The sequence below is a fragment of the Stegostoma tigrinum genome, chromosome 3 (assembly GCF_030684315.1).
Source record: "Stegostoma tigrinum isolate sSteTig4 chromosome 3, sSteTig4.hap1, whole genome shotgun sequence".
NCBI lineage: Eukaryota > Metazoa > Chordata > Chondrichthyes > Orectolobiformes > Stegostomatidae > Stegostoma > Stegostoma tigrinum.
In genome coordinates this window covers 110,613,095-110,631,106 of record NC_081356.1, presented here as the reverse complement: position 1 = coordinate 110,631,106, position 18,012 = coordinate 110,613,095, and the positions used below count along the sequence as shown (strand labels likewise).

The window sequence follows — 18,012 nt, the reverse complement described above, 5'->3', positions numbered from 1 at the left end:
GCAGGAACAGCAACTCATATTCCGCCTGGGAACCCTGCGGCCTAATGGTATCAATGTGGACGTCACCAGTTTCAAAATCTCCCCTTCCCCCACCGCATCCCTAAACCAGCCCAGTTCATCCCCTCCCCCCACTGCACCACACAACCAGCCCAGATCTTCCACCCCCCCCACCCACTGCATCCCAAAACCAGTCCAACCTGTCTCTGCCTCCCTAACCGGTTCTTCCTCTCACCCATCCCTTCCTCCCACCCCAAGCCGCACCCCCATCTACCTACTAACCTCATCCCACCTCCCTGACCTGTCCGTCTTCCCTGGACTGACCTATCCCCTCCCTACCTCCCCACCTATACTCTCCTCTCCACCTATCTTCTTTTCTCTCCACCTTCGGTCCGCCTCCCCCTCTCTCCCTATTTATTCCAGTTCCCTCTCCCCATCCCCCTCTCTGATGAAGGGTCTAGGCCCGAAACGTCAGCTTTTGTGCTCCTGAGATGCTGCTTGGCCTGCTGTGTTCATCCAGCTTCACATTTTATTATCACTGTACAAATACAGACTGTATTACAGCTTGGTGGCAGTATTAATGGGATCAAATTGTATGTCAGCTGAATTTGGTCAATTTCAAAGACACATCAGTCGTTGTGATTGCATTTTTAGTTTTTACTCAGTTGCCTACTTTTATTTGAAATGCTTTTAAACGCAAGACTTTTCCCTGGTTTTGACAGTTGCCTTTTCCTTTGCTCTCTTGCTCCACCAGGTGGTGCCTATGAGGTAAAACAGCACAATTTTTTCCGTGGCTTGGACTGGAATGGTTTATTGAGACAGAAAGCGGAATTTATCCCTCAGTTGGAGTCGGAGGATGACACCAGCTATTTTGACAGTAAGTGTTTGAAATGCTGAAGCCTCCTTTTGTGATAAGATTGCTGTGAGCCTCCTGGATAAACTGCCATATATTAAATGCCTTGCCTAATTTTCATACTTGGAGAGATTGCTGGGTTATTATCAAACTCTGCAATGATTGAAACTCTGACTGTCCCTCTACAAAGTGTTACACATCTGGGTTATTTCATGTGAAACATTTCCACAATCTGTATTCAGTGATGCAATGTGTTCTGGAAAGCGCCTTTCAAAATCCAGTGAGAGAAATGAAGCACGTTTTTAGTTCAACTTTGAGCCGTGAGAAGGAATCAAACAGGTGCGAGCTGAGATACCCTCCAGGTCACCCATTAACCTCAGCAGCAAGAAGCCGAGAGAATTCAATTGTCTGAATTTGTCTTCATGCACCATTGAACTAAAAGCTGGGACAGAATGCATGGTCCCTGACAATTTGATATATCATAGTGGATGGGAGGAGCTTTGCGAGGGCCTTTAAAACAAGAAAGTGGATGTAAATGGGCAAGGCCTAAATTTTCATTGCAAGGTTTTTTTTTTACAAAAGAGAAGCGAGCTGCCAGTTCTCTGTAGCTGTGGTTCTCTTCTCACCCCCACCAACCAGCTGCACCTGGCAGGAACACTACAATGGCTTTCAGTCCAACAGCTAAAGTAAGAATCAAGCCACAATCCTGAAAGCAATCTGTCTTGTCACAATAGCACCAACTGGTTTACAAATATATCAGTTTGGAACAGAAGTAGGTCATTTCAGCCCTTCAGCCTTTCAAGCCTGCTCACCATTCAGTAAAATATGTTTGTGTTCCAAGTTCCAGGTTCCCTACTGTCCCCAGTAACCTTTTGATCCTGCGCCTGACAAGAACCTCACTATCTCTGCCTTAAAAGTATTTAATTAATCCCCATCTCCACTGCCTTCTGAGGCAGACGGTTTTGACATTGCACAACCCTCGGTCCTAAAGGTGCAGCACGTAATTTTAAAACATTGTCCAGTCGTTCTGGACCCACCCACATGAATAAACATCCTCTCCACGTCCACATGGTCAAGGCCATTCAGGATCAGGGTTCTCTTGAATTTTCTTATCAGCTACACAGACCTTTGGAAGTCAGTGTTGTGATTGGCGTGCTGACGCCGATTTGTCATATGTGGATCTTCAACTTTGAGTCAGGCAGAGCGATGCATCTTAGAGTGACATCCGTCAGGATCTTACATGCTCCAATCAATTTGCCAGCCTTTCTAAACTGCGGTGAAATCAAGCCCAACCTGTCCAAGAGAGACAGTAAGAATTGCCAATGCCCTAGAGTCAGAGATAACACAATGTGGAGCTGGAGAAACACCCGAATGTTGCTGTTTCGGGTCAGGAGCCTTCAGAAAATCTGCCGATGCTGCCTGGCCTGCTGTGTTCCTCTAGCCCCAGCATGTCCAATCATTTCTCCTAAGGTGAAGCTGCTCATGTATCAGTATCCATCTGGAAAACTTACTCCTGAGCCATCTCCAATGTTTTCACATCCTTCCTTCAAAACAATACCCAAGCAGTTTTCGTGATCAGGCCTTGCCATTTTTGTATAACTGGAGTGTAACATCCTCACTTTTGTGTTCAATTGCTCTCTTAATAAAGGTGAAGGTCCCAGTAATCTTCCTGACAACTCACTGTACCTAGACACAAGCCACTTTGTAACTCATATATTTGAACACATCAACCCTTCTGCAGCTCAGAATTCTAAAATTGTTCTGGATAATCATTGTTCCACCTGCCAAAGCGAACAACTCCACATTCTCCCACATTGAGACTCCAGTGGAGCACTGGAGTACACTAAGGATGGTTCCTTAGCCCTTACTGTACTTTTTTTAAAAATTCATTCATGGGATGAGGACGTCGCTGGCTAAGCAGCATTTATTGCCCATTCCTAATTGCCCGGGGGCAGTTAAGAGCCAACTACATTGCTGTGGGTCTGGTGTCACATGTAGGCCAGACCAGGTAAAGATAGCAGTTTCATTCCCTCGGGAATAGCAGTGAACCAGATGGGTTTTTCCGACAATCGGCAATGGATTCATGGTTATCATTAGACTCTTAATTCCAGCTATTTGTATTCAAATTCCACCATCCGCCGTGGTGGGATTCGAGCCCAGGTCCCCAGAATATTATCTGGTCTCTGGATTAACAGTCTAGTGATAATACCACGAGGCCATCGCCTCCACATACGCCCACAACTGTGTTGCCAAATTCCAAACAAATGCCATCCACAGGTTTACTGATGACAACACTGCAGTGGAACAGATATTTAACAACGACGAGTCAAAATACAAAAGGGAGGTAGAGGGCTTGGTGACGTGGTGTAATGAAAACAATCTGTCTCTCCGTGTTGGCGAAACTAGAGAACTGATCATCAACTTCAGAAAGAAAGGAGCCCCCGACTACATTAACAGAACTGAGGCTGAGAGGGTGAAGAGCATCAAGTCCCTCAGAGTGATGATAACCGACAACCTGTCTTGGACTTCCCACCGAAATGTGACAGTCAAAAAGACACAACAATATCACTTTGGCCTCAGGCAGCTCAGGAAATTGGGTATGTCCACAGGGACCTTCACCAATTGCTACAGATGCACCATTGAAAGCATACTGTCCGGGTGCATTACAGCCTGGGATAGTAACTGCTCTGCGCAGGACCGTAAGAAACAACAGAGGGTGGCGTGCGCAGCCCAGAATATCACGGAAGCCAACCTTCCATCCATGGATTCCAATTACACAGCTCGCTGCTGTGGAAAGGCAGCCAACATCAAAGACTGATCGCCTCCTGGTAACCATCTCCTACAGCCTCTTCCGTCAGGCAGAAGATACAGAAGCCTCAACACACGCACAAGCAAGTTCAGGAACAGCTTCTATCGGGCTGTTTTTGGAACATTGAATGGATTCTAGCCACAAATAGCCACTCGAACACGGGCTCCCTCAACTACAGCTGCAGGCTACAACTGGACAGAGAGGAAGAAAACAACTTGCTGAAGGAATTCAGTCGGTATGAGTAACACTTCACTGTAAATATACCGAAAAACCTGTAAAGTAACCTGTATACCAACAAGTCATTTGGATTTGTGCTTCCTTTGCCATGATCTGCCTGTACTGCTCAAACAGAGCTTTTCACTGTATTTCGGTACACGTGACAAAATCAAAATCAAAATTGAAAACCAATGTCTGCCAGAATTTTCCCGACTCACTCAACCTGTACGTAGCAGTCTGCATTCTTGTTCTATTGCCTTCACAACATAAGATCCTGTCTTAAGACTTGGCTTTATAAGATCTTTAAGTCATCAGCAAGCTCAGCCAGCATAGTTTCTCCTCACTATCAATCATGGCTATAAATTGTAGAAACATTATGGACCCAGCAAAGACCCTAGCTGCATCCTCAGAAGAGTAGGTGAATGTGGAATATTTTCAGCCAGGGACTCTGACATGCAGAGCATAGCCCTAGTATGGAGCACGCTGCCTGTGTATGCTGGTGTTCTTGATCAGCCCTCCAACGTGTACAGATAGTTCAGCGGATAGACCGTGTTCTGTTAATGCGAATCGGCTGTAATGCGATTGCTGAATATTGGACACTGTTTGGATAATGTGAACTTTCTGCTCTACAGGTATAATGATTTTCTATAGCAAGAGGTCATGCAAGAACACAACTGTTGCATTATCAGAACTACCTATAATTAATTATCCAGATTAACTTGAGCAAGTGTTGACCTACCTGTGGGAAGATCACCCTCTGGGCAGGAATCTAGCGGGCCACTGTTACAATTCTTCATTTCCTGAGATACCTCCCAGTCCTATCTTGAAGCCTGCTGCTACAGGACTGGGAGATTCTGCCCATTGGCTCAAATCCCATGCCAGTCTGGCATTTATCAGTGCCAATGTGACATTTAAGTGGGGGGGGGGGGGGGGCGCTGGTGGTTAAGTGGTGAGCACTGCTACCTCCCAGTGCCAATGGCGCAGGTTCAATTTTACCCTCAGGGGACTGTCTATGTGGAGTTTGCATGTTCTCCCTGTCTGTGAATGTGTTTCCTCTGGGTGCTTTGGTTTCCTCCCACAGTCCAAAGATGTGCAGGTTAGGTGGATTGTCCATAGTGTCCAGGGATGTGCAAGGTACATGGATTAGCCATGGGATTAGCCATGGGATTAGCCATGAAAGGTTACAGTGCTAGGGTAGATGGTTGGGTCTGGGTAGGATGCTGTTTGGAGGGTCAGTGTGGACTTGATACCCTGAATAGTATGCTTTCACATTTCTAGGGGTTCTGTGATTTACCACATTGCAAATTAACAGAAACAGTTTATAGGCATCATGCCCGACTGGTAGGCAGGCTTTTTGAAATGGTAATCCAGAACAAAACAAACTAAAACTTGGACTCAAGTGTGGATTAATTAGGGGAGGTCAACAAAGGATTGTTAAGAACAAATTGTGTTTAACCGAGCTGATAGAGTATTTGGATGAAGTAACAAAGAAACCTGAGGGTAATGCAGTTGTTGCAGTGTACATGAACTTCCAAAAGTCCTGTACATGAACTTCCAAAAGTCCTTTGGTAAAGTGGTAAAAATAAGAAGCTTGTCAGCAGAGTTGAGAATCACACAATCAAAGGGATAGAGGTAAAATGAGGGGAAAAAAAAATGTTTTTCTTTATCCAGCAGGTGGTTGGGATCTGGAATGTATGTTCTGGGAGTCCAGCAGATTCAGTTGCAGCTTTCCGAAGGAATTTGATTAATTACCTGAAGAGATATCCTTTGCAGGCCTACAGGATAAGGCTGTGGAATGGGAATAGCCAAGTAACTCTTAGAGAGGCAACATAAGCACACAACAGGCTGATTGGTGGCCTCCTGCAGTATTCCCGTTCTATGATGAGATGTTACAAGGTGAAAGTGTGTATGCTTTCGATTTTGCTTCAAGTTCTACAACACTTTTTGATTTTTTTTTTCCTCTCTAATTTAGCTCGGTCTGAGAGATACCACCACATGGAAACTGAAGAAGAGGACGAGACAAATGAGGAGAATTTCAATTTGGAAATAGGACAATTTTCATCATGCTCCCATCGGTTTAACAAAGTGAGTACGGTCAAATGGCACCTTCCTGTATGGCTGATGGATATTTTTCAAATACATTTTGTAAGACAGCCCTCCCCTTTCTTGCCCTATGTGCTGTATTTTTAAGACTTTGACTTCAGATGGGAGTTTCCCATCTACTTGCATGGAGATGGGACCCAGCTCTACCTCCCTTGTACCCCCAGATAATAAAATGTGAGGCCGGATGAACACAGCAGGCCAAGCAGCATCTCAGGAGCACAAAAGTTGACGTTTCGGACCTAGACCCTTCATCCTCTCTGATGAAGGGTCTAGGCCCGAAACGTCAGCTTTTGTGCTCCTGAGATGCTGCTTGGCCTGCTGTGTTCATCCGGCCTCACATTTTATTATCTTGGAATTCTCCAGCATCTGCAGTTCCCATTATCCCTTGTACCCCCAGCAGCTTCTGTGCTTTCAGACCATTTGTTGGGCTCTATCCCTTGGATAAGCTGTAACCTCTGCATTTAAATGCCACACCAGAGTCATCTTTGAACACTGTCTCAAACTCTGTCCCTTAACCTCTGACTCTATCTTCCTCCTTGACTACTGTCTCAGCTTAGCAGACTGCTTGGAATCTGTTTGACTTTAGGAATGCATTCTCTTTACAAAATAAGACGCAATGAAGGGTCCAGACCCAAAACATCGACTTTCCTTTGCCTCAGATGCTGTCTGACCTACTGTGCTCTACATTTTATCCACCCACTTCTGTCTGTGTTGCAACATCCATCTCAGCCGTGACTTCAGTCATTGGAAATCAAAGAATGGCTTCCTTCTGTGCAGTAACCATTCAGTCCGTCATATCTATGACACTTCTTTGTCAGGTCTGCTCTGTATTCCTGCAAAAATTTTGCCTCTTCAGATCAATATTCAATTCTGTTTTGACAGCCATGAGTGAATTTTCCTTCGCTACTATCTCAGACTATGGGCTGCAGAATTTAACAGTTCACAATGTAAGAAATAGTTTTTCCTCATGTTGCCTCTGGTTTGTTTGACAGTCGTTCTAATTCTGTGTCCTCTTGTGCCGATCCTTTTCTCAATGGAAACAATGTTTCCCTATTTACTCTGTCCAAAACCCCTGTGATTTTGAATTCCTCTATCCCATCTCCTCCAAGCCTTCTCTTCTCTAAAGCAAACACCCCAAGCATCTCCAATCTATTCATGTAACTGAAGTTTCTCATCCCAGGAACCATTCTCATAAATCTTCCCCGCACCATTTTTAATCCCTTTACATCATTGCTAAACTGTGGAGCCAAGAATTGGATGCACTACTCTAATGGAGTTTAAGCCAGTATTTTCTACAAGTCATTAGTGAGGCCACTTGTGGAGTACTGTGAACAGTTCTATACATAGGAAGAATATTATTTGGGGCGCCACGGTGGCTCAGTGGTTAGCACCGCTGCCTCACAGCGCCAGGGACCCGGGTTCGATTCCAGCCTCGGGCAACTGTCTCTGTGCAATTTGCAGTTTCTCCCCATGTCTGTGTGGGTTTTCTCCAGGTGCTCTGGTTTCCTCCCACAGTCCAAAGATGTGCAGGTTGGGTGGATTGGCCATGCTAAATTGCCTGTAGTGTTCAGGGATGTTTAGGTTAGGTGAGTTAGACATGGGGAAATGCAGGGATAGGGGAATGTGTCTGGGTGGGATGCTGTTCAGAGAGGTGGTGTGGACTTGTTGGGCCCACACTGTAGGGATTCTGTTCTATTTTATTACTAAATTGGAGAGGGTTCAGAAAAGATTTACTGAACTTTGCTGGGACTGGAGGGTTTGAGTTTAAAGGAAAGGCTGGATAGGCTGGGACCTCTTTCACTGAGGGTAGAAGATAGAGAGGTGACCCTTTATCGAGGTTTATAAAATCATGAGGGACATTGATAAGGTGAATTACAAAGGTCTTTTCCCTCGGGTTGGGAAGTGCAAAACCAAGTGTAACTTATAAAGTGAGAAGAGAAAGATTTAAAAGGTGTCTGAAGGACACCTTTTTCAGAGTGGTTTGTATGTGGAATGAACTGCCAGAGGAAGTGGTCAATGCAGGTACAGTTACAGCATTTAAAACATATTTGGATCGGTACGTGAAGAAAAGGTTTAGAGGGATATGGGCCAAACGCAGTAAGTGGGACTAGACCAGTTTGGATGAGTTGGACTGGAGGGTCTGTTTCTGTGCTGTATGACTTTATCTAAGACTACATGCTGCTTTTTCAATGTACCTTGCCACCTTCAATGATAATAAAATGTGAGGCTGGGTGAACACAGCAGGCCAAGCAGCATCTCAGGAGCACAAAAGCTGACGTTTTGGGCCTAGACCCTTCATCAGAGAGTGCTCCTGAGATGCTGCTTGGCCTGCTGTGTTCACCCAGCCTCACATTTTATTATCTTGGAATTCTCCAGCATCTGCAGTTCCCATTATCTCTGATACTATTTTCACCTTCAATGATTATTGCTTATATGTAGTCAATGTGGTCCTGCATTCCCTTTAGAAATGTACACCATGTTTGATGTGGCCCCTTTTGTTTAACATTGTCTTTCCTTGTCGTTCCTACCAAGAGAGATCACTTCACGTTTCTCGGCATTAACTTTCATCTGCCACTGAAATGCTCAAGTCTACTTATAGCCTCTAAACGTCTGCTGAACCAAAGCTGCTGCCACCATATTGTTCTCTTGATGCTTACATGACACTACGATCCCAGCTTCAGCAAAACGATGGCATGCAACTTGAAATATTGGAGGGCTTCCATCCTTCCTTGCCTTTTAAAAACTATGTCTTTTACTTCCATTAGAAGCAATCCAGTTGATTGTAATAAATATGTAGTCATGAAGTGACTCAAAAAATAAAAGCAATGCCCATTGATTTATACATTAGAGAATTGTAGGAGTACAATTTGTTACTTCATATTGGAATTAGTTAAAGGTCTGGTTTACTTGAATTGACACTTCGAGGATTTGTTTCATCAAAAGTTATAAACAGAGAACCTCTTGCCGCCAGTGCTTACTTGAGTGTGTTTTAAAACAGAATTATTCAGTGTGAATATTTCTTCCAATATGTTTAATTAGACAAAAAGTATTTTGTCAAATTGTCCTCACTCTCCAGGTTTACAAAAGCATGGACCGAATCTCTCAAGTTGATGAGAAAAGATGTGCTGAAAAAATTCGAGAGGAGAAGGACAATACAGGCGGGAAGTTAAAAAAGGCGAACACGTTGCATGTCGATTCAATTACTTGGATTCCTGATTCTGAAATGTAAGTGTTGTTAATCTTTGCGGAATCCATCATCTTTAGTTTTTTTTATTGAGTTTCAGATAGTTTTAGATTGTACAGTGTAACCGACACCTCAGTTAGTAAAATAAAAGTAGATTAAAACCACAGAATGCAGCACTGATTGCAAAGCAGTGAAAAGTTGGATATGAAATCTGCAGATGTATTGCACATTTAAGGAGGTTAGAAAGAAAGGAGGTGGCAAGGAAGCTGGGCACTGAATGTGGAAAGGGAGTCCTTAAGATAAATGTCTCCTCTTGCTCCCTTCCACCCCATCAGAAGCCCAAGCAGGTTGACCTCCCAACCAATTTCCACTGGCCTGAACTCACCTCACCAACTTCAAAATGGAGACCTGGTGAGAAACAGCACTTCAGTGATCAAATATTGGTCACTAAAAATCCTGAACCACCATAGGAATCCTACCCACTCCACCCTCCACACACACCTCCATGGACCTAAAACAATCGTGAATGCTAGAGTGATCGTACTAGGAAACCTCCTGCCCCTAAAAGCTTATGAGTTCCCTGAATTTGATGGCCAAAGATCACACTGAATTGGAAAATCATCAATATGACCCTTCTATTCAGGAAAGGAGGGAAAAGAAGCAGAAAACTTCAGGCCAGTTAATCTAACATCTGTCATTGAAAGACCACTAGATTCCATGATTAAAGAAGTAGAAGCAAAATCATTATATAATCCTGTAGAGTTGAAGGGGTCTGTGAAAGAGAAATCATGTTTGAGAAATTTATTCGAGCTCTTTGAGGGAGTACCAAGAGAAACAATGGGATGTAATGCAAGTGGATTTCCAAAAATTTGATCAGGTGCAATAACAAAGGTTGCTTCACAAGGTAAGAGTTCATTGTGATGGATATGCCAAATGTTGCATGAATAGAGGATTGGCCACTTCACAGGAAACAGAGCCAGAGTGAATATTTATTTCCATGTGATAAAATGCAACTAGTGGAATTCAGTGGGGATCAGTATTGGGACCTCAAATATTTTTAAACTATGTTAATAACCTGCACAATGGGAGACAGTGTTTTGTAGGCAGATTTGTTAACAGTAGAAGGGTATGTAGGAAAGCAAGCCATGAGGAGGACTTGATCTATGAATGGATTGGGATAGATTAATTGGCAGGTGGTATATAAAAGACTTGCTCCTTTGGTGAGAATGACCTCCCCGAAATACCATCTCCCAGATGAAAGAAACCTCGCACATATTTCTGGTATTACTCCATTTCTCAGGAACGAAAGAAAACACCTTACAAATTTGATCGCTCTAATCTGTATTTCAAAATCAATTACTTTCGATTTCAATATTCACAATATTCACTTTTCTCTTTGAATTCACAAGGTTCATCATGGACATGGAGGGATTTTCTTATGAGGAGAGGTTGAGTACAGTTGGGCCTGTACTTTTTGGAATTTAGAAGCACTAGAGGTGACCTGATTTAGATATATAAGATTCTGAGTGGGCCTGACAGGATAGATTGGGAGAGGCTATAAGCAGAGGGTATTACCTCAGAGTAAAGTGTCGCCCATATAAAACAGGCGAGGAAGAATTTCTTCTCTGAGGGTAATGAGTCTGTGGAAATATTTATCACAGAGAGCTGTTGAGGATGGAGCATTAAGTATATTCAGGGCTGAGATAGACAGATTCTTAATCGGTAAAGGAATCAAGGATTATGGGGAAAAAGGCAGCAAAGTGGAGTTGAGAATGATCAGATGAGGAATGGTTTGTTGAAGGAGAAATCAGACTTGAAGGGCAGAATGGCCCTACTTTTGTTCCTGTGTTTTGAGGTCTAATCCCAGCCATTCTCACAAATGTAAATCTCACTTGCAGATTTTAGAAACCGGATATAAAATTTTCTGATTGGCTTTTTAAATATTAATACAAAGGACACAATTCCAGACATTGTACAGATGTCCTGTATTATTAGAACATGATGTGTTGTGTTTTTGCCACCTTCAGGCAACACCTGTCTCTAACCCAAACGCCAAGTAGTGAGAACAGCAGCTGTTACCAGCGTTCTGGGATGCTCCCAAGCTTTGCAATTTCCGCTGAGGACGATGAGTCCTTGTCCCAGGAAGACTCTCACAGGGACCAGGACAAGATCATATTTTCCATAGGGACATCTCAGGATGAGATTGATGCAACCACTCCCAGCACCATCAGTAGCTCAACTCTTTCAGGTACAACTTTTTAAAGAGAAATATTTGAACTCGAGAGGCACCCAGACAATGTGAAAGTAGAATCACGTGTCCAATAGACCAGAGCCGTTTAAGCCTTTCCCTGAAGGCCAGACGACATTTTTACAACAAGACAGGAACTTGTCTGGCCATTGGCAGGTTGACTTCAATTTCACAACATGTCATGAACCCAATCACTCTGGCTGCTTCTATTCCGATCAACTAGTCATCAGAACTGCTAATGAGTACAAAATGTGTTAGCATCAAAGAACTAGAAATTAATGAACAGTTAAAAATTCTATTTTATGTAGTTTGTTTTGCATATAGAATACTTGCCAAATCATTTAAATTCTGAGAAGTTATGATATAAGTAGTCATTTTGGTAATTAATATTTTAGCCCCATTTCTAGTTTTCCACCCTCACATTAATGACCAGTACATTTTGAGAAGAATATGTGAAAAAGCATGAGGTAAGATCAAGGTGAAAAGGAGATGTGTACCTGACATGCCCATTCAATGAGTAACTCCCATACACAAACCCTCTAAGTTGTATGGGACAGTCACGAACTATCATTAGTGTTCTGGAGGATCTTCAAAAGAATAAAATTGTATGAAGAAAAAGCATTAAAAGTAAAAGGTCCCTGAAACTCTCTGTGCCATTAAACACGACCATGGTTGATCTATTACTTCAACTTTAGTTTTGTGCCTGCCCTCCATATCTCCTGATTCCCTGAATGATCAAAAATCTGTTCATTTCAACCCTAACTATACCCCAACATAGGACAATAACACTCACTGGGATAAAAAAAACAAACACCTAGCAGTGCTTTCAGTCAAGAAATTTCTCCTCATCTCAGTTCTAAATGATTCGACCCTTTAGCCTGAGAATGTGCCCATGGCGTTTTGGATTCCTGAACCAAGTGTAACTACCTCTCTGTCGATCCTGCTGAGTCTGTTTGAAATCTTGTATGAAATCATTTATTTTTCATTCTTCAAAACTCCAGAAAGTATAGATCCAGTTTTTCCAGCCTTTGATCATAGGCACCCCTGTTATTCCAGGAATCAATCAAATGAATCTTTGTTATACAGCCTCCTAATAAGTTTTTCCTCCCTTGGTGTTATAAGCAAGAATAGGGAGGTCTTGTTAGAATTGTACAGGATTTTGGTGGGACTGCACCTGGACTACGGTATACAGTGTTAACATTGTACCCCCACCCCAACAGAAGTACACACTTTGCTTGGAGTTGGTGCAAATAAGGTTCACTAGATTGCTTCCGACAAGGAGCTGGTTGTTCTATGGGAAATAATTGAATAAAATGGGTCTGTCCCTCCTGAGGTTGAGAAGAGTGAGAGATGGTCTCACTGAAAGGGTAGGTGCTGAAAGGCTGTTTCACCGATTGGATATCTGGAAGTGAGGGCCATGGGATCAGGATAAGGATTTTGTTCTTTAAAACTGACACCAGGACATGCTTCCCGAATATAGCTGAAAAAAGATAGATATATTTAAACAAAGCTTTTTGCCTCGTGAATAATTTTCAAGAATGCCCCTTCAAAGGGCTAACCCACTTTATACTGCATGAGGGCAGAGTTGGTTGACAAATGGACTGTGATAGAGGTGTCGCCATGGAGAATGCACCTAAACACTGACAGTTAACTGCAAGGCATTGTTTAAATTTTAACTCTGAATGATAAGGGTTTCAAACCACCAGATGGTTGTCACCTATTTTGTTGGGCGTACATGCTCTTTCTGTTTGTAGGCTCTTAGATTTTTATTGAATTCAAATTCTACCATCTGTCTGGATGGGATTTGATGCCCAGAACATTGAAAATGGAAAAAACTGTGGATGCTGTGAATCAGAAACAAAAACAGAAATTGCCGGAAAAGCTCAGCAGGTCTGGCAGCATCTAGGAGAGAAATCAGAGTTAACTTCTCGGGTTGAGTGACCCTTCCTCAGACTACAGTACTTCACTATGCCATGTATTCACTACTTATTCAATACTCTAAATGTTAGTGGGGTCAGTGAGGGTTTCACCAAGTCTATTAACTCTGTCACCCTCATCTCCTTTTCACTATACTCCTTCCAGGTACAAAATAGAAATCTGTGAGGTTCCTTTCGGCCTAATGTTGTTCAAATCTCTCAGAATCCTTTCATGTAATCCTGAATGTCAGTCAACATTATAGGTCCACATTCCTGTGCATCTCAAGAAGAATTACAGAATTGTATTCTATTTATTCTAGACATCGGTTATCACTGGTGAGACCTTAAATTATTGCTTGTCATTCCCCACTGGATTCTTCACACACCTACTGATCAATAACTTGAGAGATCATGACCTTCTCTTGGGAAATAAGGCAATGCAAGTGACTGAGGTGTTAGTGGGAGAGCAGTTTGGGACCAGTGATCATAATTCTGTTAGCTTTAGAACATTTATGGAAAAGCATAGACCTTGTATAAAAGTTAAAGTGTTAAATTGGAGCACGGCCAGTTTTGACAGTATTTGATAGGAACTTTCAAAATTTTTTTGGGGTAGGTTATTTCAGAGGTAAAGGGACATCTGGCAAGTGGGAGGCTTTCAAAATTGAGAGGATGAGAGTTCAGAGAAAGTATGCTCATATGAGAGTAAAGGGCAAGGCTGGTCGGAGGAGAGGCACTGGATGACTAGAGATATTATGGCTGTGGTGAAGAAGACGAAGGAGGTATATGTGTGTAACAGTTGGCAGGAGTATTCGCTGACATCTCCTTACTCTGATCTGAAGTCCACACCTGTTTCAAGAAGAACACCATCGTTCCATTGCCAAAGAAATATCATGAAGTCTACCTCAATGTCTACTGCCCGGTGGCTCCTACCTCCGTCATTATGAAGTGTCTGAGAGGTTAGTCATGACGCACATCAACTCCAGCCCCCTACACTGCCTTCACCCTTTGCAATTTACCTAACAGCAGAACAGGTCCATAGGAGATACCATGTCCCTAACCCTGCACTCATCCCTGAAATATCTGGACAACAAGTATACCAACATCACGCTTCTACTTACTGGCATCAGCTCTGCCTTCTTCACCACAATTCCAAATAAACTTATCTCCAAGATCTAGGCCTCAACTCCTGCTTCTAACTGGATCCTTGACTTCCTGACCCATAGACCGCAATCAGTTAGAATAGGCAACAACAACAACACCTCCATGAAAATCCTCAACACCATTGCCTCTCAAGACTGCGTGGTCTGCCCCCTACTTTAGTTCTTATATGCTCCAACTGGGTGGCCAAATTCCACCCCAAATCCATTTACAAATTTGCTGACGACACAACCCTATTGTAGATTGGATCTCAAACAATGATGAGACAGTGTACAGGAAAGGAGATACGGTACTTAGCATGATGGAAAGATGACAATCCCAGCAATGTCAGCAAAACGAAGGAGCTGGTTATTGAGATAATGGGAACTGCAGATGCTGGAGAATCCGAGATTACAAAGTGTGTAGCTGGATGAACACAGCAGGCCAAGCAGCATCTTAGGAGCACAAAAGCTGACGTTTTGGGCCTAGACCCTCCAGAAGAGGGGGAGGGGGAGAGGGTTCTGAAATAAATAGGGAGAGCGGGGGACAAGAGTTGCAGTGGGAGAGAGATCCCGAGGTTTGTCCGGAGGGACGAGGGTAACTTCTTCAGGTTAGGCATCCCTGGAAGAGGCTTTGCAGTGAGGTTAAAATTGTATCAGAGATATTGTGAACTGCAGATGCTGGAGATTCCAAGATAACTCCAGCATCTGCAATTCCCATTATCTCTGATACAGCCCAGTTCATCACGCAAACCAGCCTCCCATCCGTTCACTCTGTCAATATTTCCTGCTGCCTCAGGAACACAGCCAATATAATCTATCCTGATTACACTGCCATCCTGTTCCATTGGTCAGAAGATATAGAAGTTTAAATACACGTATGAACAGATTCAAGAACAGCTTTTTTGCCATTGTTATCAGACTTGTGAATGGCCTTCATAAATATCTGTTCTTTCCTTCCGGACATTCTTTGTGACTGTCGCCGTACATTCTGCACTCTGTTCTGCCACCCTGATGCACTTTGTATGGTATGATCTACCTGAAGAGCTTGCAAAACAATGCTCATTTCAGTATCTCAGTACAATAATAATAACAAATCAAATATGCCAGGTACAGATCAAGTGAATCTCTTGCAGAGTATGAGAGCAGAGGCATTCTTAAGAGGGAAATCAGGAGAGCAAAAGGGATATATGAGATAGCTTCGGCAGATAAGGTTAAGGAGAATCCGAAGAAATTCTGTAGGTACGTTAAAGGCAAAGGAACAACAAGGGAGTGAATAGGGCTCCTTTAAAGAGACGTGCCGTCTCTGTACGAAATTGCAGGAGATGGGTAACTGACTGTATATTTTGTGTCAGTATTTGTAGTGAAAAAAGACATGGAAGCTAGGGAGCTTGGGGAAATAATGATATCTTGAGAACAGCCCACATTACTGAGGGGGTACTAGAGGTCTTAAAATGTGTAAAGATTAAATTCCAAGGTCCTTTATTTAAAAAGGCTGCAAAGAAAAGCCAGGGAAGTATCAACCAGTGAGCCTGACATCAATGGTGGATAAGTCATTGGAAGGGATCCTGAAAGACAAAATTTGGAGTGGAAGGACTGATTAGAGAGAGTCCGCTTTGTGCGTGGAAAATCATTTTTCACAAACTTGATACGGGTTTTTTGAGGATGTTACCAAGGAGACAGATGAAGGTGGAGCAGTAGGTGTTGTTTACATGGACTTTAACAAGGCCTTTGACAAGGTTTTGCATGGTAGACTGCTTAGTAAAGTGAGATCACAAGGGATTCAGGGAGACCTTGCGAAGTGGATACAATTTGGCTTGATGGTAAGAGACAGAGGATGGTGGTAGAAGATTGTCTTCTGGACTGGAGGCCTACGACCAGCAGTGTTCTACAGGGTCATTGCTGGGTCTACAGTTTGTCATTGACCAAAGTGATTTGGATGAGGAGGAAGCCTGATTGGTAAGTTTTGGATGAGAGCAAGATTGGTGATATAGTGGGCAGTGAAGAGGGTTATCTAAGAATGCAGTGGGACCTTGATCAGCTGGGCCAGTGGGCTGGGGAGTGGCAGGTAGAGTTTAATTCAGATAAATGGGATGTGTTGCATTTTGGTGAGACATACCGGGGCAGGACTTATATAGTTAATGCTGGGCCTGGGGAGTGTTGTTAAGCAGAGAGATCCTAGGGATTCAGACACAGTTCCTTAACAGTGATGTCAATGATAGACAGGGCGGTGAAGAAGATATTTGACATGCTTGCTTTCATTGATCAGAGCATTGTCATGTTGCGGCTGTACAGGATGTTGGTGGGGCCGCTTTTGGAGTACGGCATATAGTTCTGGTTGCCCTGGTGTAGGATGGATTTTATTAAATTGGAAATGGTGCACAAGAGATTTACAAGGAGGTTACTGAGATTGGAGAGGGTGGATCGGCTGGAACTTTTCTTTGCCCCGGAGATCGAAGGGTGACTTTACCTGAGGGGCAACTGTTTCACACAGAGGGTAGTACTTATATTGAATGAACTGCAGAAGTAGTAGTAGATGCAGGTTCAGTTACAACATTTAAAAAATATTTGGGCAGGTACATGGATAGGAAAGGTTTAGAGGGATAGGGGTCAAAAGCACGCAAATGGAATAAGTTTAATTTGAGAAAGCTGGTTAGTGTGGACTAGTTGAACCAAAGGGTCTGTTCTGTGCTGCGTGACTCTATAATTCTATTAAACTGCACAACTCCCTTTCTTTTTTGCAGCTTGTGATTTGAAATTAAATCGCTTGCAATTTGCTAGGTTATCTAAATATTGACTTATTTCCCCAGTGTGACACGACACTCCCCCGAGCTCACTAGTTTCTGTAATGTATAAAATCTTTAAATTAGGGCAGCAAAATAATGTTTGTTTCAGTTTCTAATTAGTGAAACATTCCAGTATAGGAGACAATGTAACTACTTCATGTAAATTTTTTTTATAAGCATTACCTTAGTTGTCTTCTCTTGTCCCATATACATTAAATTTTCACAGAAGCTGGTCCTCTGGTACTTTCTGAGATTGTTATATTAATTCCATTTGGAGAAAGGAGAAGTAGAACGATGAATGTCACTGTAATATAAGCTGATTTTCAATTCATTTTGAGATATTGCTATTTAGATTTTTGCAGACCAGTGAGACTGCCAGCCTTTGCTGTTAGATGTTGGGATTTGTGTAATATTTTAACTTTTGTACTTGTATGTGGCAGTTAAAAAGAATGTCTGATGAAATGGGGAAATACTGATTGAATGCATTTACTTTTGAACAGTTGGCAGTTTTTCTGAACATCTGGATCAGATTAACACCAGGAGTGACAGTGTGGAAAGTACAGATATTTCATCAAAGACTGCAAGTGACAATGTTCCACAGCTAGCCCGTCAGCGATTAGAAAGTACAGAGAAAGAACGAACCAGGAAAGTGATGAAATCAGCCTCTGCCACTGCTCTTTCGCTCATGATCCCTGCAGGTATGACAATCAGTAACAGCACATAGAAAACACGCAGCGAATTTAGTAGTACATAGCTCTCTAAAT

General features: G+C 42.8%; 1 protein-coding gene across 13 annotated transcripts in view; it reads left to right on the top strand.

Annotated features, from left to right (window-relative positions):
* The window catches only part of LOC125450809 (microtubule-associated serine/threonine-protein kinase 4-like), a 457,413-nt gene that overhangs the window by 415,132 nt on the left and 24,269 nt on the right, over positions 1-18,012 (top strand). For all 13 annotated transcript variants that reach the window (XM_059644830.1, XM_048527021.2, XM_059644829.1 and 10 more), the window contains 5 exons: positions 752-874; positions 5,848-5,960; positions 9,055-9,203; positions 11,190-11,410; positions 17,749-17,946. In XM_059644830.1, coding sequence (XP_059500813.1) covers positions 752-874; positions 5,848-5,960; positions 9,055-9,203; positions 11,190-11,410; positions 17,749-17,946 — 804 coding nt within the window. The remainder of the gene's footprint in view (positions 1-751; positions 875-5,847; positions 5,961-9,054; positions 9,204-11,189; positions 11,411-17,748; positions 17,947-18,012) is intronic.